The 26,765-nt window shown below is 36.1% G+C and overlaps 1 protein-coding gene across 1 annotated transcript; it reads left to right on the top strand.

The window, feature by feature from the left end:
* Window positions 1-1,240: 1,240 nt before the first annotated feature.
* LOC138322911 (probable flavin-containing monoamine oxidase A) lies at window positions 1,241-20,516 on the top strand. The gene is made up of 12 exons (XM_069267132.1): window positions 1,241-1,634; window positions 2,597-2,687; window positions 5,395-5,524; window positions 6,097-6,217; window positions 7,382-7,539; window positions 9,462-9,551; window positions 14,935-15,022; window positions 15,464-15,564; window positions 16,354-16,554; window positions 16,819-17,006; window positions 17,794-17,881; window positions 18,219-20,516. The coding sequence occupies exons 1-12, from the start codon at window positions 1,517-1,519 to the stop codon at window positions 18,447-18,449; spliced, it is 1,605 nt and encodes a 534-aa protein (XP_069123233.1). The 5' UTR covers window positions 1,241-1,516; the 3' UTR covers window positions 18,450-20,516.
* The last annotated feature ends 6,249 nt before the right edge of the window (window positions 20,517-26,765 follow it).

The following is a 26,765-nucleotide window of genomic DNA, read 5'->3' as shown; positions in this document are numbered from 1 at the left end:
ATCTTTATTTCATAGTAATTTCATAAACAAGTCTAAGATATGTGGATCACATTTCCAAAATATTAGAGACGCCGAATACAATATTTAGGTTTAACATATGAGACTTTGCAAACGAACCTATTTAGTCATTATCATACCTACAAAAGTAATGTTGAAAAAATAACTAACACCTTTATACATTCCATTTATTTATTATAAACATACATGTGTTACTATGGTAACAGACTCAGTGTGTCTACCTTTTTGTAAATAATATAAACTTCGTAAGACACACATCTCTAAATGTTTATCAATATATTTATTATCATATCATATCGGGCACTATTCCATTCCTCGACAATAATAATACATTTTGTATTGATAGATAATACATAGGTATGTGTGTAACAGCGAATGCTGTTCAAATATCTGTAAACTTTATCATAATGATATAGGTATCATCTCTACATACAGTGTTTGTTCAAAATAACATTGACATCAAAGTTGATACCATACAAACAGTATACAAACAATATTTATTCAGAATAAATGTCCTTCACCAGAGGAAATTAAACAATAATAAGAAATTAATTGTCGCTTTGTAATATCCGAATCGAAACGGTCGAAAATTTGTATACAAGAATTTATAATATAGGAATATATATGATTCATTTATGTATGTTAATAATTCATATTGATAAATATGTACCAAATATGGTGCAAAGTGCACTTGTTCTTACACTCTTATGCATTAATTTTCTCCATTACGGAAAAAATAAGTTTTGTTAAACGATTTATAGTTAGCATGTACATTTTTATCAACTTCATATCCGTGGCATGCTAAATCGTGTTTTACTTGCGCAAGTCTTTTCTATAAGACATATAAAAATAAAGTAAATTGAACCTGGAGGAGCAATTAACGAATAAAATGCATTTGATAGCAATCACCGCCAACTTTGTTTACTTAACCTCACTGTAATTAAGAAAATGATATCAAATCTCATAAAAAATCTGCTAATTTAGCATTTAATATATTTGTGAGTCGTGATTTCTGAAAAGATTTTTTTTCTTATATTTCAATGTTAATTTTGTATGTGTCCGAAACTCTATACTGGTCAGTTGTCACGTATACCTGTAAAATACCTTATCAGCTGGCTAATGGCCTAGTGAGGGTACAGGTAACAGATGTAAAAAGCACTGTTATACATGTTAGATTAAACACAGACCACAGTGCACGACAACGTGGTGTAGACATACACACAGGAATGGGTGATTAATTGTCGAATCTCCGTAAAACCAATTTACTGCCTAGACGAAAAGTAAAGCCAGAAGTCGCATAGGTTAGAGTTCAGGTGTTTAAACCAAATTAGTTCGGTGTTCTCCCCTATAGCTGCGGCATGTCACGTACAGATTGTGAGGACGGGTTTGGGAGCTACACATGTCAGATCTGTATTGATCGTTCTACATAAACGTGTGTGTCTGTCCGTAAACATTACATATACAGAAATTTACTTCATCTCAGCCCGGGGGGTCGGGGATGGCGTCAACTAAGTATGACGTTGTGGTGGTCGGAGCTGGACTATCTGGTTTGACTGCGGCTAACTTCCTCCTAGAAAAAGACAGTACTTTAAATGTGATTGAGCTGGAAGCCAAAGGTATGTGTGTCTTATTTTTAGAATTCCATCGCCATTGTATATGCTTCGGTTATCACGTACATATTAGCGTCATTATTATACATTTTGTATAGGAGTGTACTGCATCAGTATCCCAGGCTCCAAACAGGTTTTCATGACCTTCTAGTAAAAGTATTTTTGGGACAATTAAAATTAATTTTTAAGCATTTTTTTTCTGTCAATATCACATTACTATTTATGAACGATATTTACAATAAAAACACATATGGTTTCGGCAGTACTGATAGTATGTATACCGGTATATGTTATGAGTATATCATCTTTGACCCTTCTGATCCATGCGTCTGATATGGTATCGATTTGGAAAGGGAGATAATAAGATATCTTAATAAAGTACACATACTGAATAACACAACGATTGATGTTTTCTGTCTATTCTATTGCTTAACTGTTCTTCTCTGCCTTATTTTCTGTGTGGGTCCCATCGTGCTATCACAGAAATGTTATGTCTATTTCAGGTTTTTTTAAAGCGTCATGCTGCTTTGTCTATCTGCTATCATGCTATGCACACATATATACGAACCTCGTGACACATACTGTTTACCTATTATCATTATACACACCCACCCTTCTGTAAATCATAATAAATTGTTTCGGCGATAAATGTTAAATGACTCAGTCGTTAACACAATATCGATAATTAACTTATCAAAATTAATGTAGAGACCAGTTTAAAACGATACGAGTAAAAGTTAAATTGTTTCCAATTACATCTTTGTGCATTTATAGTTAACTGATATTTTATGTGTGAAAAAAACCCAATGTTGTTAATAACACTTCAACAGTTGTAAAGATATGTTGCGACGAGTAAGGAACCATGGCACACGGAAAACGCATTGGATAACGAATTTGCTGTTATTGAACAATTAAAAAGACTGCCATCAAGTCATCATGTCAATAATTACGCACACGCTCATTTACAGATCGTATCGGTGGAAGGACACTAACTAAACAGCTCCAGGGATCTGATGGGTTTTCTGATTTCTGGGATGTCGGAGGAGAATGGGTTGGGAGGTAACATTAACTACTCATTTATAACATTTTATCTCTAACGCAATTCAAATAATCTAAATGTATTTTAGTGCCCTTACCCTGTAGTTAGGACTTTAGAATGGTACGTGCTCGCTCCTTATTTTCTGTCGTCTCCCTAACGTGTCTCTAATAACACCGCCTCACTTGTAGCATTCAGTTTAGCATTTACGCCTATGAGTTCCCTGTCCGAGACACACCGTAGTCTAAATGCTTTGCGTTCACCAGTAATGTGAATGGGCGTATCGCAATTTCGCAAAACACGCACTTTAATTAAGCCTAGCTGTTATGCTAGGTTTACACTATGTTCCCGGCGACCACGGTAGCCCCGTTTTCCCCGAAACGTGGTACGCCGTGGAATTTTGGCTAGTTTTGTCTCTGTATTCAAGTTGAGCCAGGTCTTGTGAAGTTTTGCCACGGTCTTTTACGGATTACGTGGTGGACCGTGGATACAGGGGAAAGTGCTGTTCCCGGAGGTTAAAGGTACACTACGGCTTTAGCACGGTCTATCCAGGATAACACTACGTTCTCTAAAGTCCTGTTACGATCTGATGAGGTCTGCTACGTTAAAACACGTTTTGATCAAGCTCCGATACGTTTTGCACGGTCCGCCAAGGCTTACTAAGGATGAAAGCCTGATTACGGGCTTTTTTGGAGCAAATGAAACAATATTTATTGCCGAAAATGTCATTTCAAACACGTTTAGTTACAAAATGTGTTAAAAGAAATATATAATTATTATAGCCAAGTGTTTCTACGCAATTTTTTCCTGTAATGGTTATCACCTATTCTGCCTTTTACAATAATAGGTTTCGTATAATTTGATGGTTTAAATGTGTTTGATAATGACTATTTCTATCTATTAAAACAAATAATTCCAAAAAAATATCAAAATGCACCAGGCAAGGCAATGATACTCTATCATATATTGCTTGCAACGTAAGACCGTAATAGGACGTAACACGCCGTATTACGTCGGGCTTTCAACCGCTGTGCCTTGACAGAACGCATCAAAACGGCTATCATCCACCTTGGCTTGCCGTCAAAACCTTGACAAACCGGCACAAAACGTGCAGTCAATATGCATCAACCTTGGCAAAACGTGGAAAAAACGCAACATAACGTCACAAAACTTGAAATCACCGTGAGATACCCGGGAACGTGCTTGCTGCCCGTTCCACCACGGACCGTCTGAAAGTTTTGTTACGGCCTCGTACGCGCTGTTACGTTTTGTTACGTCAATGCTGTTTTATTACGTCGTGTGACGTTCACCTCCTGTACCGTGACCGCCGTGGCAAATTTTTTGACAGTTTAAAAATCTGGCACGGCATCCACGGTTATCACGACCGCTCACGTTTGTCTATCACGTCCTTCTGCGTTGTCTCACGTTGTCTCGCGGTCACCACGTTTTGTCCACGGTGGTCTGAAACGGGGCTGCCGTGGCCGGCGGGAACATAGTGTAAACCTAGCATAATGTCTACCAAGGATACCACTACGTTATCTTCAGGCCCTCTATGATCTGATAAGGTCTGCTACGTTTTGCACGTATTGATCAAGATATTATACGTTTTTCACGGTTCGCCAAGGCTTACTAGGGATGAAAGTCTGATGACGGGCTCTTTGGAGCAGGTGTATGCCCAGAGTATTAAAGTTGAAATGAAATAATCAGAAATGAAACAATATTTATTCCCGAAATTTCTTTAAAACACATTTTAATTACAAAATGTATTAAAACAAAAGAAAAATATTAACTAGATTTGGTATAAATATACCATTATCATATATTAAAGGTATTATATAGCAGCTACGTAATAGGAGACAGCTGTTTAATATGGAAAATGTTTCTACGCAGATCATTTTTTATGTTATGGCTCTCACTTAATAGGCTTTTTTGTAATAATAGCTTTGGTATAATTTGATGGTTAAATGTGTTTGATAATGACTATTTCTATTATTCATTAATAGAAATACTCCATGATAATCAAATATGTACCAGACCAAGCAATGATACTCCCATCATATATTGCTTGCAACGTAAGACCGTAATATGACGCAACACGTCGTAGCGCGTCGGGCTTTCAACCGCTAAAAGCCGTGATGTGCCTTGACAGAACGCATCGAAACGGTGACCATCCACCTTGGCTTGCAATGAAAATCGTGACAAACCTGGAAAAAACGGGACAAAACGTGCAGTCAATCTTCATCAACCGCTATAAAACGTGGAAAACCGCAACAGAACGTCACAGAAGTTGAAATCACCGTGAGATTCCAGGGAACCTGCTTGCTGTCCGTTCCACCACGGACCGTCTACAAGTTATGTTACGTCTTCGTACGCACTGTTACGTTTTGTTGCGTAAACTCCGTTTTATTACGACATGTTACGTTTACTATTCGTACAGTGACTACCGTGGCAAATTGTTTGACAGTTAAAAAATCTGGCACGGCATCCACGGTAATCACGGCCTCTCACGTTTGTCTATCACGTCCTTCTGCGTTGTCACACGTTGTCTCGCGGTCACTAGTTTTGTCCACGGTGGCTTGAAACGGGGCTGCCGTGGCCGCAGCGAACATAGTGTAAACCTAGCATAGGCCAAATGTGAGGCGATGTGAAGGCAGACGTTAGGAAGAAGCAAACATAGTACATCCCAAATTAAGTCACGTTTTACGATGGTCAAATTTACTTGTCCGTTAGGCCCTATCCACATCTGCAGCACATGTTGGAAAAGTTTGACATGGACACATTCAGTCTCCGACAACAAGGGGTTACAGTGGCTCCTCTCCGCTTCTTACCGGCATGGGATATCTACCAACTGTCTCTCAGGGTAGGTATACAGCTGGAACACAATAAAAATTCATTTAACTGAACATTTCCAACTGATGTAGATATATTGCCTTGGATCTATTTATTTCATGTGAACATTTATTAACTGCGGTTTAATCTAATTGCTGGATTAAAATGTCACGACTATAGTTAATTAAAGATTCATTGGCGGAACTGTTTGGTAGATTACCAAGTTAACATCTCATAAGAAACACTTGAATCTCATTAATTTAACACGATTACTATACCAAGTCTCCATCTTTGTGAATCGTTCGATGTTAAAATCTAAAATAAATATCATGTTAAAAAATTTTACTCAAATCAACCGAAAGAAGAAATAATGATCGAATTTCAATAGAAATAATCTATAAGGTGGTATTAAAGTAAGTATCGTCAATACCCTTGATAATTTATTGTATAATATAATAATACATATAGTTTTAAAGAAATTTGATCATTCTTTTACCTCCTTGCTGAATGTGTTCTATAACTGTCAATAGCAGTCACCCTCCGAGTAATTTGTTTCTGTATGTATTTGGCATGTAACATTACTATTATCATTGTTATTTACAGCTACGTAAACGGAAGAGGTACTTCGACAAACTAGGCAGCAGGCTGGAGAACTCGGTCAAGGCTCTTGAATGTGATGGGATTTTGTTTGAAGACTACTGTAAGAGTCGCTTATGGACTGAAGGTATGTAAAGGGAGGTGAAATATCACATCACCATTTTGAGATTCGGGTAGACTTGCAGAAACGTCACCATCACAATTTTCTTGATATATTTAGTAATATGGAGAAACGTATGAAGAACAGCAAAGCTCGCCTATTCAGAAGAAGTTGATGTTCAAGTATTTACTATTTAAAAATATCAAGCAGTGCCCTCAGTCTATATTATTTTGCCTCCAACAGAAGTTGAAATGTCTTCTTTTGCAGTATAATTTTTTTATGGTAAACACAGACATTGTTATGAGTCTATGTGAAAAATAATGGCATCTTTTTTGCAATTAGGTGAGGATGAAATACATGAAATAGCACTTAAAAATAAACTGCGACAAGTTTAAAATAGGAATTGCCAGACACTTTATGCAACTAATTTACTGAAAAATTATACTCAATTATGCTCAATTATGAAAATTGAAATTGTACAGGAGAAATGTAAATCTACAAAATAGAAACTTGCTAAAAAACTTTAACGTGGAAATATGACAAAGTAACAGACTCAAAAACCCCCTAAAGGGCCCCAAATTGGTTGTATTATCACGTTCAACATCCATACACATTAGGAAAATAAAATCATAAACATTTATGATGACTTAAGCTTAAACAATAGACAAAATAGAAACTTGCTCAAAAACTTTAACATGGAAATATGACAAATTAACAGACTCAAAAAAACCTAAAGGGCCCCAAATTGGTTGTATTATCACGTTCAGCATCCATACACATTAGCAAAATAAAATCATAAACATTTATGATGACTTAAGCTTAAACAATTGACGAAACAGAAACTTGCTCAAAAACTTTAACGTGAAATGGGGCGCTGACGCTGACGCCGACGCCGGGGTGACAAAGAGCTAAAACACTGATGGCATATCTTCGCCTATTTTAAAGTCATATCTTACTAAAGCAAATTTCTAATTCAAAGACGCAGAACAGCATGTCTCACCCGGTCACAAACCAGTCGTCCCACTCTTTTAATGCTTTAACTAAGCAAGAGCAGAAACTTCAGATTTGCATTGTTATACAGAATGAATCAATGTAAACTGTGTTTAGTCCATTATATCTTGATTTTTGTGGTTACTAAAAGGGATATTTATTTATTCAAACGCCAACGAAATTCATCACTTACTTATACAGATGCCCGGTTCACAGTGGAGGCAGCATGTAAGTCGATGTTTGGTTTAAAGCCATCAGACATGTCCCTGTTATATTTCCTAATGAATGTGTCGTCTGCTGGGGGATTCGAAACGTTTCTGCATCCTGAATTGTGTTCGGGACAGGAGAGAAGAATAAAGGTAAAATCATTGTGTGATATTATAATAATTCATAAGTACAACCATTAAAGGTAGGTTTCGCCCAACCAAATATTTTTTTTGTAAAATCCGATAAATGGAAGTAAAGGTGAAAAACATATAAAAATACCTCAATTAATTTCTTTATGCGTATGAGATTGAACAAATGTGTCATGAATACAAAATTGAAGGATATCCTTGATTTATTACGATGTCAGGCTGACAGGATAATATGCAAATGAAGCTGCCATAGATTGTGTTGTCGAAGTTTCGCGCATGCGCATTGTTACGCACTAAAAGTAAACATAGTGGCTGAACGAAAGCGTGTGAGAAAAAGTACCTGAATCGGCTACAACGAGGTGGAAATTAGAATGGAATCGGTAGCACCCTAGGATATCTCTAGGGAATGAAATTCAGAGATGACATGTAGCAACAAAAGAAACAGAAGCCACCTCGCCCGGATTCTGTTGGGACCCGTGTTGCACGTGGTGAGTTAAATTTTAACACATATCCCAGCGCCCACACAGCGGCAGACTAACTAAACATATGTTTGATGTTCTAAGCTAGCGAGCGTTTGTAACTTGAAGTGTTATAAACCATATGATATGTATAAACAATCCATCGCAATTCGATTTGTTGCACGCTTCCGTTTATTGACGCGGCCTCGTTTTGGGGAAAAAATACGTCGCTGTATGCATCGAAAATGATCTAAAGATTATATCTATGTACAGGATAAATTTCAATTTCGTAGTCTTTACTTTTCATAGGGCGAAACCTACCTTTAAATATGTTAGTCGATTTATCAGAAACAATAACGTTTCAAACAAATGACGAAAAAAAAGTTATATAAATAGCGGAACTGACATCATGATTTAATTTTCATATACATTGTTGTCTCAACTCTTTTCTAAAGGTATAATTGGTATTTGGCCTGGATTTTTACAGCGGATGTCGACGAGGCATATTGTTTTGAAGCACCTGATTCCATTTTTTCTAATGCATTTGAATATAATTTTCCTTCTTTACTTCATTTTTTTTCATTGTGGTTTTGTTATTTAGATATCAGAATCTAAATATTGCTTACGTGTCCCTTATGACCAACTCGTATTATAATATTATATATTATTTGGTTAGAAATTTCTTTACCGTTTTTTATATGAGACATACGTATTTCCATATATCTAATATTATACAAACTTAAAGTAGTTGCTGACTTTAACCCCGTCATTTAAATATGCTCCACCACCGATGAAGTATAAACGATACTCATCATTTGAACAATATTTTGGGGTTTAATCGTGTATATATATATATATGTCTAATGTTTAATCATTCCATAAAAGATGTATTGCCACGGGTATTTTTCGGGATGCAATTGAATATTTCTAATATTTTTATCTTAAAGTGAATTAGAAGCTTAAACTTTTCAATGCTGGTAATAATGTCAAGTAATTAGCTTTTGTAACCAATTTAATTAAAATTAGACTTGTAATTCCGCTCCACTACGATACTCTACGTTACGCTCCAATACAAGATCTAACGATGCCCCATTCGGGGTCACCTCAGCATGACCCCTATGGTTAGCCAATCAGCGTGTCGCCTACGGAATCTTCGGTGTGGTTGATTCATTCGAAAGTGTAAACGGATAATAGTACATCCCGAGATGTTCCAATTCTAGGCCAGAGGTCATGCTGAGGTGACCTCGAACGGGGCATCGTTAGATCTTGTATTGGAGCGTAACGTAGAGTATCGTAGTGGAGCAGAATTTGAAGTCTAATTTTAATTAGATTGCTTTTGTAACTGAAGAAAAATAATTTCGTCTGCTCCTGTTTTTGATCGAGCAAAAATACTTTTTTTTTCAGCGGGGAGCATCTTTAATCGATAATAGATTTTAGACTTTGTTTTCATTTTCTTCCATAAACCAGGGAGGTGCTCAACAGATATGTCATCGTCTAGCCCAAGGAATAGGTAGGAATCGGATTGTGAAGAACCAGCCAGTTACACATATCACTCAGGTAACTATTGCCTTTTTATGCCACCATCTGATGATGTGCAAATCGTCTATCATCAAGATCGCTCTATTACTAATATGCCCTAACTAACCAGTCGCAGACATCAGACAGGCAACTATTGTCTTTTTATTGCTATGCCCTAACTAACCAGTCACACGTATCAGGCAGGTTTATAATTTTCTTTACAACAATAAATTTCATTGCGAAACTAAATTGCCTCAGTCATTAAGTTCAAAGCTAATTGTGTCGCATTAAAATAAGTTTATGATCCTAGTGGAGATTTTCCAAAGTTACAAGTGATCATCAGTTAGGATCAGAATATAAAAAATAACTTTCTATTGTAGTGTACCTGAAATATTATATAGGTACATGTACACTTGTAACACACTATCTTAGTGCACTTGTCTCGTATTGACATGGCGAGTTTAATACAAATCGATTTTATGCCACAGCGTCTCTTTTATTAATAGGAATTCAGTGTTTATTTTCACACTATAGGTCATTTCCATTACTTCGGTGTCAAAGAGTGATTTGTTACATATATAAAAATGAACTCAGAAGCCCGAAGCCATCGATATGTCAATATGCCATCTGAATTACAAATTTTAAAGCTGACTTTTATGCCGTCATTCATAACTCCAATAAATATCAGAATTCATTTTCCATTACGTTGTTATTTACCTTTTTACTGAGCACATCTTTATTGATGCAGATTTAAATTCTGTTTCTTGGTTTGAATGTGTTTAGATTATACGATAGACCTTTGGTTTGGAGGTATTGGGATTATATGATGTCCATCGGATTGTTGGTATTGGGATTATATGATGGCCAATGGTTGTTGGTATTGGGATTATATGATGGCCAATGGTTGTTGGTATTGGGATTATATGATGACCAATGTTTGGAGGTATTGTGATTAAATTATTTCAATTTGTTTAGAGGTATTGGGATTAAATGATGACCATTGGTTTGGTGGTATTGGGATTATATGATGACCATTGGTTTGGTAGTAGTGGGATTATACGATGATCATTGGTTTGGTGGTATTGGGATTATATGATGACCATTGGTTTGGTGGTATTGGGATTATATGATGACCATTGGTTTGGTGGTATTGGGATTATATGATGACCATTGGTTTGGTGGTATTGGGATTATATGATGACCATTGGTTTGGTGGTATTGGGATTATACGATGACCATTGGTTTGGTAGTAGTGGGATTATACGATGACCATTGGTTTGGTGGTATTGGGATTATATGATGACCATTGGTTTGGTGGTATTGGGATTATACGATGATCATTGATTTGGTGGTATTGGGATTATATGATGATCATTGGTTTGGTGGTATTGGGATTATACGATGATCATTGATTTGGTGGTATTGGGATTATACGATGACCATTGGTTTGGTGGTATTGGGATTATACGATGATCATTGGTTTGGTGGTATTGGGATTATATGATGACCATTGGTTTGGTGGTTTTGGGATTATATGATAACCATTGGTTTGGTGGTATTGGGATTATACGATGACCATTGGTTTGGTGGTATTGGGATTATACGATGATCATTGGTTTGGTGGTATTGGGATTATACGATGATCATTGGTTTGGTAGTAGTGGGATTATACGATGATCATTGGTTTGGTGGTATTGGGATTATATGATAACCATTGGTTTGGTGGTAGTGGGATTATACGATGACCATTGATTTGGTGGTATTGGGATTATATGATAACCATTGGTTTGGTGGTAGTGGGATTATACGATGACCATTGATTTGGTGGTATTGGGATTAAATGATAACCATTGGTTTGGTGGTATTGGGATTATATGATAACCATTGGTTTGGTAGTAGTGGGATTATACGATGACCATTGGTTTGGTAGTAGTGGGATTATACGATGACCATTGGTTTGGTAGTAGTGGGATTATACGATGACCATTGGTTTGGTGGTATTGGGATTATACGATGACCATTGGTTTGGTAGTAGTGGGATTATACGATGACCATTGGTTTTGAGTAGTGGGATTATACGATGACCATTGGTTTGGTGGTATTGGGATTATACGATGACCATTGGTTTGGTAGTAGTGGGATTTATACGATGACCATTGATTTTGAGACATTGGGATTATATGACATGGTTGTGATGGATATTGACATTGGTTGTGTTGGATATAGATGTTGGTTTGGATTATTATACGATGATCATTGGTTTGGTAGTAGTGGGATTATACGATGACCATTGGTTTGGTGGTATTGGGATTATACGATGACCATTGGTTTGGTGGTAGTGGGATTATACGATGACCATTGGTTTGGTAGTAGTGGGATTATACGATGACCATTGATTTTGAGGCATTGGGATTATACGATGATCATTGGTTTGGTGGTATTGGGATTATATGATGACCATTGGTTTGGTGGTATTGGGATTATACGATGACCATTGGTTTGGTAGTAGTGGGATTATACGATGACCATTGGTTTGGTGGTATTGGGATTATACGATGACCATTGGTTTGGTGGTATTGGGATTATACGATGACCATTGGTTTGGTGGTATTGGGATTATACGATGACCATTGGTTTGGTGGTATTGGGATTATACGATGACCATTGGTTTGGTAGTAGTTGGGATTATACGATGACCATTGGTTTGAGGTATTGGGATTATACGATGATCATTGGTTTGGTGGTATTGGGATTATATGATGACCATTGGTTTGGTGGTATTGGGATTATATGATGACCATTGGTTTGGTGGTATTGGGATTATATGATGACCATTGGTTTGGTGGTATTGGGATTATATGATGACCATTGGTTTGGTGGTATTGGGATTATATGATGACCATTGGTTTGGTGGTATTGGGATTATATGATGACCATTGGTTTGGTGGTATTGGGATTATATGATGCATTGGTTTGGTGGTATTGGGATTATATGATGATCATTGGTTTGGTGGTATTGGGATTATATGATGACCATTGGTTTGGTGGTATTGGGATTATATGATGACCATTGGTTTGGTGGTATTGGGATTATATGATGACATTGGTTTGTGGTATTGGGATTATATGATGACATTGGTTTGTATTGGGATTATATGATGACCATTGGTTTGGTGGTATTGGGATTATATGATGACCATTGGTTTTGGTGGTATTGGGATTATATGATGACCATTGGTTTGGTGGTATTGGGATTATATGATGACCATTGGTTTGGTGGTATTGGGATTATATGATGCCATTGGTTTGGTGGTATTGGGATTATATGATGACCATTGGTTTTGTGGTATTGGGATTATACGATGACCATTGGTTTGGTGGTATTGGGATTATATGATGACCATTGGTTTGGTGGTATTGGGATTATATGATGACCATTGGTTTGGTGGTATTGGGATTATATGATGACAATTGGTTTGATGGTATTGGGATTATATGATGACCATTGGTTTGGTGGTATTGGGATTATATGATGACCATTTGTTTGGTGGTATTGGGATTATATGATGACCATTGGTTTGGTGGTATTGGGATTATATGATGACCATTGGTTTGGTGGTATTGGGATTATATGATGACCATTGGTTTGGTGGTATTGGGATTATATGATGACCATTGATTTTGAGGCATTGGGATTATACGATGATCATTGGTTTGGTGGTATTGGGATTATATGATGACCATTGGTTTGGTGGTATTGGGATTATATGATGACCATTGGTTTGGTGGTATTGGGATTATATGATGACAATTGGTTTGATGGTATTGGGATTATATGATGACCATTGGTTTGGTGGTATTGGGATTATATGATGACCATTGGTTTTGTGGTATTGGGATTATATGATGACCATTGGTTTGGTGGTATTGGGATTATATGATGACAATTGGTTTGGTGGTATTGGGATTATATGATGACCATTGGTTTGGTGGTATTGGGATTATACGATGACCATTGGTTTGGTGGTATTGGGATTACACGATGAATTGGTTTGGTAGTATGGGATTATACGATGACCATTGGTTTGGTGGTATTGGGATTATATGATGGTTTGATTATTGGGATTAATGATGACCATTGGTTTGGTGGTATTGGGATTATATGATGACCATTGGTTTGGTGGTATTGGGATTATATGATGACCATTGGTTTGGTGGTAGTAGGGATTATACGATGACCATTGATTTTGAGGCATTGGGATTATACGATGATCATTGGTTTGATGGTATTGGGATTATACGATGACCATTGGTTTGGTGGTATTGGGATTATACGATGACCATTGGTTTGGTGGTATTGGGATTATACGATGACCATTGATTTGGTGGTATTGGGATTATATGATGACCATTGGTTTGGTGGTATTGGGATTATATGATGACCATTGGTTTGGTGGTATTGGGATTATAGATGCATTGATGTTTTGTGGTATTGGGATTATACGATGACCATTGGTTTGGTGGTATTGGGATTATATGATGATCATTGTTTGAGGATTGGGATTATATGATGTTGGTTTGTGGTATTGGGATTATATGATGACCATTGGTTTGGTGGTATTGGGATTATATGATGACCATTGGTTTGGTGGTATTGGGATTATATGATGACCATTGGTTTGGGATTGGGATATATGATGACCATTGGTTTGGTGGTATTGGGATTATATGATGACCATTGGTTTGGTGGTATTGGGATTATATGATGACCATTGGTTTGTAGTATGGGATTATACGATGACCATTGGTTTGGTGGTATTGGGATTATACGATGACCATTGGTTTGGTGGTATTTGGATTATACGATGATCATTGGTTTGGTGGTATTGGGATTATACGATGACCATTGGTTTGGTGGTATTGGGATTATACGATGATCATTGGTTTGGTGGTATTGGGATTATATGATGACCATTGGTTTGGTGGTATTGGGATTATACGATGACCATTGGTTTGGTAGTATTGGGATTATACGATGACCATTGGTTTGGTGGTATTGGGATTATACGATGACCATTGGTTTGGTGGTATTGGGATTATACGATGACCATTGGTTTGGTGGTATTGGGATTATACGATGACCATTGGTTTGGTGGTATTGGGATTATATGATGACCATTGGTTTGGTGGTATTGGGATTATACGATGACCATTGGTTTGGTGGTATTGGGATTATACGATGACCATTGGTTTGGTAGTATTGGGATTATACGATGACCATTGGTTTGGTGGTATTGGGATTATATGATGATCATTGGTTTGGTGGTATTGGGATTATATGATGACCATTGGTTTGGTAGTAGTGGGATTATATGATGATCATTGGTTTGGTGGTGAATATATTATGTCCTCTCCTTTACAGACAGACGATACTGTAACTGTGTTAACTTTAGACAAGACACAGTACATCTGTAGCAAGGTGATAATGGCGGTCCCGCCTCATCTTATAGGTACGCCAAATACTACTAATCATTTCATCAACTGAATACTTAACCTTATATATATATTTATGATAAGGCTAAATACAAGTTGCTATGCTTATCAGCATTATGTACAGTTTAGCTAATGATAAATTCACAACATGGAGTGAATGTAGAATAGACATTTATTGTCTATGTCCATCTTGACTAGTGTCGAGTCACGCCCGTCCCCCTTTGAAATGAAAACAAGTTAATTTATACACATTTCTAGCTTATACACATTTCTAGTTAATTTGTGAGAGTAAATAGAGTTTTTAATAGATCTAAATGGTAAATAACTACAATAGACTCTCCTAAACGTATGATATTCTCCATCGGAACCTGACTGGAACTCATTTTATGCGTTATTGTCATATATGATTTACTAATTGTTGTAGGGGTAAGTAAAACTACAGGTTTACAATGTTACAGCGGATATCCACTTTGCACCTGTCTTACCTTCAAGTAAAGTAGATGTCCTCCGGAACATCCCTCTTGCCCACATCGTCAAGTTTATCTACAGTTATGAAGAGGTAATGCTTCCCCTTTATTCTTCTGACAAACTGATAAAACATCAAAATTTCTTGTCCTAGTTTTTCCAATAGCATGTTTTCATAGCAAGTTTTAACCGTAAATAATTGTTATATAGATCATTTGTTTGGTATACTTTTATATGTTAATGAAGTTTTCGCCTTAAAGATTGCAATACAAGTTAATAAGCATGCATTTGAGAATTATAAAACCAATAAAATGTAGTTAAATTTTCCAAAAATCGTTTTTGAGACATACCGTAGTTTTGAAAATGAAGTATTCAAGGAAGTTGCCTTTTTTCTTTTGCTCTGCTTCGATACCTTTCTCTGAACGATCTCTGCATAACACATTCTTAATTGAGCGGGTCCCGGTAGAGAGAGAAACAAAAGGACTATCTTCTACAGTTGAAAAAAAAATCATAAACTATTCTTAAACATCTTTATTTTTTAATCTCAAATGGATAGTCATTTATATATGTATATACGTGAATATACCAACCCTATGTTATGGGTTCGAAACCGTAGAGTTAGTTTCCAGATATTGATATCTATCAGTAACATTTTTTCTCTCCGTGTGCCAGATTTCTGGCATTCCTTCAACTCATGGCACGTAGGCCTACTTTACTTTAATTTGAAATGGTAATAGCGTTGGCCAACAGGGTAAATTTGTCTAAATGCGTATTCCAAATAGATCAACCAATTTACACCATTGTAACTCATTCACACAAACTTCATTTCTCTCAAATATGTCTAAAATCGATATTTGTCTATTATATATTGTATATTCTGTAGAGGTTCTGGAGTAACAAGGGGTCTGAAAATCACGGTTTACAAGTTGTGTTGGAAACCCCTATTGATGGTCCCGTTGGGATTGCCTATGATGGAACTTCAGCTAGGAACAACCCTGCCATTGTGGGGTTCATTTCCAGTACAAAGGGTCCCTTTAACTTACAAGACATTCAGCTGCCCCATCAATGTACACCTGAACAGGAGGTTTGTCTTTGATATCAAGTTTTCATACTTGTCACTTTGTTTTCTCTTTAATGATATTAAGACAACTGTATGATGTAATGTTCGGTGCCGCCTTTCGTAATACACTTCATTAAGATAGCACTTTAAAATTGGCAAAAATTGGTGGTGCAATGATGCACATGTCTTTACCATACATGACAGGAAGGCTTTCTAAAATGACCTTCGTCGTTAATAAGCATTAAGCATATTCAACTAAAAAACAGAATTCATATTTTATTTTTCCAGAGCCGCCGCCAGAATGAGGCCATACTATCTCTTCTGGAGGATGTCATAGGTGCAGATGTCCATGATTATATTGACTGTGCTTTTATTGACTGGAGCACTGAGAAGTATAATGGCGGCTGTTTTCTAAAGAGTATCGTACCTGGGACAACACGACACTTATGTAAAACACTAAGGGAACCTTTCGGGAAGTAAGTTATATTCCTTAGAGAAACTCAGTTTTTAAAGATTAACGCATCTTAATAATGATACTAGCAATGGTTTCTAATTACGAGACAAATGTTTAAAAGTTTAAAAATTTAAGCTAAAGTGTTTGGTTAGTGGTTGAAATTATTCACTCATGATTTTTAGTTTATTAACTCGACCTCGTACTTCATCAGAATTGCATAATACAATAGTATCATTTTCGATGGTATATTAAGGAGGAATTATATGTAAATGTAATAGGTTTTAATTAAAAAGGTTCATGGCGGTTTTACAAGTCATTGAAACTTTATCCAAATCATATATGTATATATATGTTTATATGTGTGTCGCTAACAATGGTTGGTTACGTGTATTGTCAGATTTGAATATATATATATTAACCTTAAAGTACATTCATAACAATGTTGAGAGGCTTTCAGACGCAAAACAAGCATCATGCTGAAAGTGCACTCGTAATGTTACCGTAACCAAATCTGAAGTAAGATAGCAAATATTTGACCACCAGGATTCAATTGTTCATTATACTCTATGCAAGACTACAAGGGGGAAAAGTATCGATATCTTTCTCCGTTGTATGGATTACGAATAAACATAAACTCTTTGTAAAGTTTTGAGGTTGTTCAAACAAGTGAGTTGATGGAGTCGATACTGGCGAATGTGGTTCACATTATGATGTACATGACCCGAAACAATAAAAATTTGCAACTCAATTTTCAATAAGCGCTTTCAAAGCAAGGCTAGTTATAAATAAAACATTGAATTTATTGTTAGTGTACATTTCGCTGGAACGGAAACCGGAACAGTCTGGTGTGGTCTAATGAATGGGGCGGTACAATCCGGACTGAGGGCTGGATCCGAGGTAAGCAGCTACAATCAGATCGGTATTACATTGAAAACGCCGAATGTATTGATTTGGCTTTGTTTGCAATTTTATTTTAGCATGCACTTGTACATAGAGAAAATCATAGTTTATATGCGTTTGTCACTCAATATAAAAAAAACATTGGATTCACTAAGCTTATTTTACTGGAACGCTTTGACTTAATAAATACGTTCCATAAAAAAAAAATAAAAAGTTATATCGATTCACATAATATATGTATTTTGTATGTACTGAATTTGAGATAATGAAAAGTAAGTGTGAATAGTATTCATGTACAAATGAAGATTATGTTTGTATTTATTTATTCAAATAGGTACTCTTTCAACTCCGCCCGGAACTTCAAAAAGACGATAATACGGAAAGTGATGGTTTGTCTACAACACATATAACTTCCTGTTCCGGTGGAAATGGTGTCTGGGCCTGTGCTATGTTTGGAGTTGTGGGTATTGCAGTGGGGGCATTGGGATTAATTTTAGCCAGACAGAAACTATTCTCGCCTTTGGATACATGTAGACGGTTGTATGATATATTTCAAATCCGTTAATTAATAAGGAAGCAAAACCAAAACGAAATGCCAAAAAGATCAATATTTAGTGTGGTATTGAAAGGAGGCGTGTCAATTTGGGCTTTCTGGTTGCCATGACCGATACCAAAGTATTATTTATGTTTACAGATTCCCGGGGATTAGGTCATCATGTCATCATGATATCACATATGATTAAGGTCAGATCGAAGTCCCTTTTGAGTTATGGGGGGTTAAACAGGAGGGGCAATTTTCTGTTTTGTCCAGTTTTATTGGAACCAAATGATATTTTTTTAATGATTTTTCATGAATTATAATGCATTTATATGTTGAAAGCAAAACAATTTGGAAAATATAACTTAGTGTCAAAAAGTAGGTAACAGTGACCTAATTTTGGAAAATATCAATTATGAAAGAATAAAGTTTATCTGGTGCCAAAATATACCAGAAAAGGTTACATATATTAAATTGTATTGAGCAATATACTTGCATATTATAAACTTTGGCAAAGAATATTATGAATGAGATAGGATTGAGGAGGGGGAGCAGGGAGGAAGGGTGACTGAGGGTTTTTTATTTTTCAAACTAAAACTAAATAAATGTTTTGTTACGCTCAGAGGTTCATATACTTGCTCAAATACTTTGATATAAATTTTTGAAATGCAATAATGATTTTGCAAATGTTTAAATGTGCATTGTATGGTGTATAATTACATTTTATCAAATGCCATTCATTACAGAAAAAAGTAATATTTGAGACAGTTAATCTTAATTCTGAACATAACAAAATATTTAGTTGTGTTTTAAAGTTTGAAAAAATAAAACTCCTCTCCCCACCTGCTCCCCGTCCCCAATCCCATCCCATCCACAATACTCTTTGCCTAAGTTTATAATATGTAAATATATTGCTCAATGCAGTCTAAAGTGATATATTACATTTACTTTTGGTAAATTATGGCACCAGATGATCTTTCTACTCACATACAATGTAATTGACATTTAACAAAATTAGGTTACTGTGACCAATATTTGTCACTGTTATATTTTCCAAAATGTTTTATTTTCAACATATAAATGCATTATTATCAAAAAATAATTCAAAATATCATTTGGTTCAAATAAAACGTGAAATTGCCCCTCCCGTTTTACCAGAGACTCCGAACTGACCGTAATCATAGGTCATATCATGATTTCCTAAACTCGGGTATCTGTTACCAAAAGAATAATCGATCATGGCCACCAGAGGGCCCAAATTGACACTCCTCCTTTGCCATTTGGGGTATTTCTATAAGAATGGCATGGTTTATTATTTGTTTGTTGTGTCTTTCGTGTGTTGGGGCAAAAAGTCACATATAAAATCATTGGTGCTGGTTCATCTATCTCTAGTCAATCAAAGTATTTAGGATCTTTAGTGGTAAATGCAAAAATATCATATTTATTTTTAACTACAATTAGCAGCTCTCACTTACGAAATCTGCAAGAGACAGAAATAGTATTTGTGGCCTAATACATCAGTCCAGATGGGCACTTGACTTTTATTATTATCACTGACAGCTCAGATAAAATGTCTTCTCACAACTAAGCAAGCATGCTTCATGATCATTGTCAGGAAAGTTTTACTTTCATATCGACCAGTCGATCTTCCTTTTTAATATTTGTTTCTGACATTAAATATTCTCACAATATTTAAATTCAGTTCATTTTACACAAAATTATGTAAAGCAAATGAGATTCAACTCGAAACTGCATGTTATTGCCATTGCTATGCAAATGTATAGAGATGATTACAAATGCTGCATAAATATGTGTGTTCACATAACGCCGACTATAAGATATCATGTGGATGAACACTCACCGTGCAAAATGTTATACAAATGGGAATATGGTAGTTATAGGACAGAGGACATGATAGTCATTCGATGAAATGTTATTATGTCAGCATGATCTCATTTGTTTCCGTTGTTGTGATAATTATCGTGTATTTATTTTTCTTTCACTGTATCAGTGATAAGTTCATTTGTTTAATGGTATGCTGTATGTATTCATTATAAATGTTTGCCAATAAAATACGCCTACGAGTTACGCTTACATTGTATTTTGTTTTACTAAAACGCCAGGAGTCCAAAGTTAGGTAATATTGATTCATTTGTCTAGGAGTCCTCATCTTGACGTAAATAATGTATTCCCAGTGATCTTGTTTACGTATTCGGTTAATCAATAGTCCGTCCCACCACAGCCCATGCATAAAGACAACAGTTATTAGTGTAGTAAGAGCAAAGTTGTGTTTTCCATAACAGGGTATTAACCTTGGGGTTAATTTTAGTTGAAATAAATAAGAAATGCCATTAAACTTTCACAGGTAATACCAAAGCAATGTCGAGGAAATAACAAATTGTATCAGGTAATACGAAAGGCATGTGGTGCAGAAAAAGTCTTTGGTTAAATTATGCTTAACGTCATATGAACAGCCAAGGTCACTTAAGGGCAGTTTCCGCTGTATCAATGCGTTGCGCGTATGAATGTCTATCTTTTGGGAGGCGACGGTATATTCATGCTGTGTCTCCTGTGTGTACTATTGCCGCATTTTGTAGTGCTACCTCAATGAAGCATGCAGTCAAAGATACTAAACAACACACCTATATAGGTCACGTTATACTTACGTATTGCTGGGCGCTAAGCAGAAGCAGAAAATATCACTTGTATAGATTAAAATGTGTATCGACCACGGAACAGAAATCAGAACCTCAAGTTAGGAGCCAAAAGTGAGGCGATGTCAAGGGGGACGTTAGAAAGAAGACAGTCACGAACAGAAAAAATATCCCAAATTTAGTCGCTTTTATTGATCATGAAAATAAAAATCTTAATATGCAAGCAATATAAACCTTTACAAGTAATACAATACAAAAACCGAGTAATGAAAAAATAAAGTTTTACAGGTTAAGAACTAATCACTTTGATAAAAATAAAAAAATGTATTGGTAATACGAAAGTCATGTAGCGACTACAAAATTAATAAAACATACAACAACAAAAATAGGAAATATTTTGATGTTTTCATTACAACATTCTACCTTTCTTTCTGATTTGATTGTATGTTTCATGTATTCATGGCTTAACCATTCTGGAATTAGACTTATTAACATCGAGTGTCAAAAGACTGTTGAACTCTGTTGTGGTTAATAGAAACAAAAATTCCTTAATCACCAGACCTATTTCTAGGTAGGCATATCGTTTTTTTTAATCACTATGCAAGTAATACATTGCTATAGTAAAAGTGATAATCATTACTATTTAAAATTTTATCTTCAAAAAAGTAACCTTATGCGAGGTGGACTTTTTCACACAGACTTTTCATGATATTTATTTTTACTTTATGCAATGGTATTAACCGTAATTTCATTTTCCATTTTATATAGTATGAATGTTACTAAAGGTAGAACACCGATTCCTTGAAATCAAATGAGTTATGTACATTGTTAAACATTCTGAGTAAAGGGAGAAAACCCAGATTTATAGGCTTATTCAAAAATATAAATAAAATAGTGGACAATGGTTAAGGAACAGGGTGTTGATAAGGAAATGACATTGCCTCTTAATTAATATTTTAACGTCATCTTCTAAATACAAAATGCCTGTAGTTTACATGAAGTCATGACTAATTGGCGGTGTTTGGAGATCAAGATGCATGCTATGTAATGCCCCTTTTTTATTACCCTACTATACAGAATAATAATTATGTTGAGCATCAAAAAATACAAAGAATTAATGTAATTCAATCATTTTAAGGAAGAGAAGTATACATTGTTGTATAAATTAAGCATATGTAAAAAAATAGTATATTACATACAAAATTGGAACACCATTGACATCGTTCTATCTATCAATATCCTTCCACTATGTAACCACAATGAACCAAGGGAGAATACTCTTATGGATCTGAATCACAAATTATGCTATATCGTACACAGCTGGTATGTTTCACGGGAAAGTCATTTTCGCAGGATATTGGTGTGATCACGAAAAGTCCCACCTTAATGAAAATATACCCTCGATCTAAATAACCCCTGTGTTTAGAAGATTGAGCCCAGGATAGAATTTTGACCAGGCCACTGATTGGCTGTTTAATTATGAATTTTAAAAGTAGAAATGTTTTCTGACAGGTAATTATTCCTAGATAACAAAGATATGAATTGAAATCCAGATTGAAATTTTGGTTCAAAATATCAATTTTTATCATGAATAAGTAGAACATTGGAATTTCATGATTCTGAAGTGCAAAATGGACATAATTTCAAAATGGCTACGCTGGTTGGAGTTTAAGGTAGTGTTATATGAGAACCTAGACTTAATGATCGAACACAATAGCTAACTAATATTGATTTTACACAAAAACTGAATTTAGATTAAAGGGGTTTAATCGCTACTCTAACAAATCATAACACATAATATATATGGGTTCCTGTACTTCACACACCTTTTTCACACCTCACACCATGTACTTAAACAAAGTAAACTACAAATCACAACATTTATATAATTACCCAAAATATATTTTGGCTCTCTTGGGGGCTGCTTATGTAACAAGACTCAAGTGATGAAGTTAAGGTTTCTTGGAACATCTCAAACTATGTCTAACCTATACTAAAAACTAGCCTATGTGGTGACCGGTGGTCACAGTGGAAACCGGAGGTTCCCTAGCTAAAGTGTGGACTAGAAGTTACAGAGTCTATGTGGGGAACGGAAGTCCCAGAGTCTATATGGGGACCGGAGGTCCCAGAGCTTATGTGTTAACCGGAGGTCCCAGAGTCTACGGTGTGAATCGAAGATCCCCTACTAAATGGATACCCAAGGTACCAGAGCCTATGTGTCGACCGGAGGTCCCAGAGTCAATGGTCCTCTGAGCTGTGATGAGATGCTCCAAATTAAAGAAACAAAAGGATTTGAATGCAAATCTTATATACGTATAATAATCCGAAAGGGGATAAATGAACAAAAGGAATCTTGTGTACAGAAACAGCCCCATGCCGATAAGTAAGAAACATCAACTTACACTTAAGACTTAAACTTGATTTCTCTTGCAGCATTTGGTCACTGAATACTAATTGAACTTGAAGGAATCCCGAAGAGGAAAAGTGGAGGCTAAGCTGTTGATGGTGGCGGGTTAGCCTGCAGGAATGGTTCAACTGAAGTGAACTACCGGTATAAGAGCATCCGTATGTCCCGACCATTTCATCCAAACTGACGCTACACAATTAGGGCAGTTGCATCTCTATGTCTGATGTCGTGCATTATACGTGCATAGATTGGTTCTTGCACATATTCTAATTACAACAATTTTTAGTTTGGCCCCTTTTCAATAGGGTCCTTAAGAAGGTTAGAGTGGACAAGCCTATTGATTGGATCTGGTATGCATACTAATTTACATAGAAACAAAAGATTCCTTGACCAGGAAAATAACTAGCACTTGTGTAGACATTGACCTCAGCTTGAACCAAACATCATGTTAAGACAGAGACTGCATCATAAGCATATAGATAGAGCTTATTGAAATGTAATCTAGGTCAACAAAAATAATAAATTTTAATCTTTTTTAGTAATGCATAACAAAACTTTAACAAACTTGACACTGTGGTAGATGTAAAATTATTTAGTTGGTTGGTTTATAAGGACAAAATCGCCTTTTTTATTTTGATCTGCTATAATAACGAAACGAATATACAACATTTTGTCACTCGTCCAAACGTTGTTAACATGTTAACCCAGATGCTTCACCGTTTATGTTTAAGGTGCTCTAGTGCAACAGAGCTCAAATCATCAATATTTATGTTTTCAGTGATTCGCGTAAGGTGATAACGATTTGTCCTCAACAACACAGATGACTGAGGATAAATAAAAAGTGATAAAATGTAAAAATAATCGGTACAGCTTAAAATCAAACGAAAAAAGATATTTGATGACTTTTTAATATCCAAAAATATATAGTATTTGATAATTTAATAAACAAAACAACAAAAGACAGGTCGCAAGTTTCAATAAAGTTGTTATTGTCAGCAAAATTACATGCTTATATGAATGATTTGTAAAATGGAATGAGTGCATTGATTGATAAAGAGCAACGATTATATGCATTATGTATTTGATAATTAGTGTGACACAATTACACTGTCCTTTATATCCGTAAAGCACTGATTCACATGTCCATACTTGGGTATTTCGTTTTAGTTTTCTAGATAATACCACAACCACCAAACCCTTTACAAAGTAATCAAAACCCACGTGTTCACTTTGATCATATAGATTACACTATTATTCCATGGCCTTAATGAGATAACGAAATGCACTTCTGGTTGTTTTTTCCCTTTATATTCCTAATATAAAGGAATAGCACATAACTATATACTTGTTTCTTCATTTTCATAAAGTCTGTCTGAAATATAATCATTTCGTATCATATGGATTCACTCGAGGTAAACATCGGTAAGGAAGGTTTTGATTTCTGTCCCCTAACCACGACATATCCTAGTCTGTAAAATTTTACATAACGTTTAGACGAAGGGGAGTCATACGGAGTGTTTGCCCGTCGTCAGTATAATGTGGACACATAGGTTCAGTATCTTTGGCGGCATGTTTCAGTGGGATTACGCTTTTATATTAGGAACAAATTACTTGAGGCTTATGTAGACAAGCCAGGTTTAAATAGAAAAATATTATCTTAACTACTGTATACTTCATTTTACACATATTAGGAATTATTCTGTGAATTGATCTTGACGTTATATTTTGTGTAGTTCACATACTATCTGTAATCTGGTTAAGAGATCTAGAGCTATAGTCAATTTATTAGGCTAAGGCATAATATAGAAGAAACCTTAGATAAGATATACATAGGTAGGGCCTTGAGGGTTCCGGGGTCAGTGTATAGAGTGACCGGTCACGTGATAGGGGCAGTCATCTGATTGGTCAAGAATAATCTGATAGCGTCACTAGTCCAGTTCCAGCAGCATCAGAAGCAGCCTTTGTAATTTTCTCGGGAAGTCTATACGTTAATTTTATCCTTATAATCACCAAAGTGACCATACTACAACTCTAATCATAATGGATTTACGTCATTCGTGACCTGGTAGAACTTTGTGGGAACATTTTATTGTTCATTAGCCTGTGTTATGTACTATTTTGGACTAAGTGTGTAAGCCGAATACATAAACAATGGCGAGTCGACAATCTCGATCCCGCACTACTAATTCACCTTGGGATTCTTCTAACCCGGCTAATTGGACAGTAACTCAGCTCAAAGAAGAATTGAACAAACTAGGTATCAACGTTCCGTCGACAGGCATGACTAAAACGGCACTCAAAGCATTGTACGTGGAGAATGCTGCTGGACGTCCAGCTATGGCGCGCAGACAAGTTACACGTATTAGTGCGGAAGTGAACAGTAGGCCTACTAATGAACAGACAAATGAGAATAATATATCTCATAATTTACATGGAAATCGTGATAACCCCGAGAGACACGAAGATTCGAATTATACCGAACTATTACGCACTGCGTCTGCTTTAGCCAACAGCTCTAGATGCGAAACTAACGCGCCAACACCGGAAGTGACCAAACAACCGACATCAAACATGGCGGCGCCCAGTGTAGTAGAAGGCATGCTGTCAACTATGAACACTATGCAGCAAACCATGATATCGCTGCAACAGACAGTGCTAAATTTGGTTAACAACAAGGAAGGAGGGAACAACTCGGCTCCTAAATAAACTCTGTCGACAGCGTACGCCTCACTAAGACGACAATAATCGGCCAATTTTCCAAACACAGGCGGGTACTCAATCAATCCAGCGAATACGTCTGAAGGCATAGCATCGGCAAGCATACCTCACGTAGATGTTGTATCGGACGCTAATAGAAAGAAAATTCTTTAAGGAAAATATGTAAATTTAGCTGCGTTACTTATTCCCAAGTACGACACCGACAGGCAAGACGACACCCATCGTAATTTTAATAATAACTTATACAAAGAGTCCGATGATCCGAGATTAAACAAGTCACTCTCGGAGTTTATCACAGCATTTGGGAAATTCAAACGTGTGATGTGCGGGAAATTCCCTGAGCGTAGAGACGAGCTCGACATTTATGAGGCGAACATTGTTCAAATCAGTAATGTGTATGGTCATGAATATTATGACTACCACTGTCAGTTTGCGATGAAAGCAGCCGCAGCCCTCCGTAACAACAACCAAAAAGTTAGATGGGAACTTATGGACCAAGGTCTTTTAAGTATGTGTGTCGGTAACGCAAAAGTCAACACTTGCCAGTTGTGTGGTCTCACATCT

This window comes from Argopecten irradians, chromosome 5 (assembly GCF_041381155.1).
Source record: "Argopecten irradians isolate NY chromosome 5, Ai_NY, whole genome shotgun sequence".
Lineage (NCBI taxonomy): Eukaryota > Metazoa > Mollusca > Bivalvia > Pectinida > Pectinidae > Argopecten > Argopecten irradians.
The sequence above is the reverse complement of the archived record's forward strand: the minus strand, read 5'-3'. Positions and strand labels throughout refer to the sequence as shown.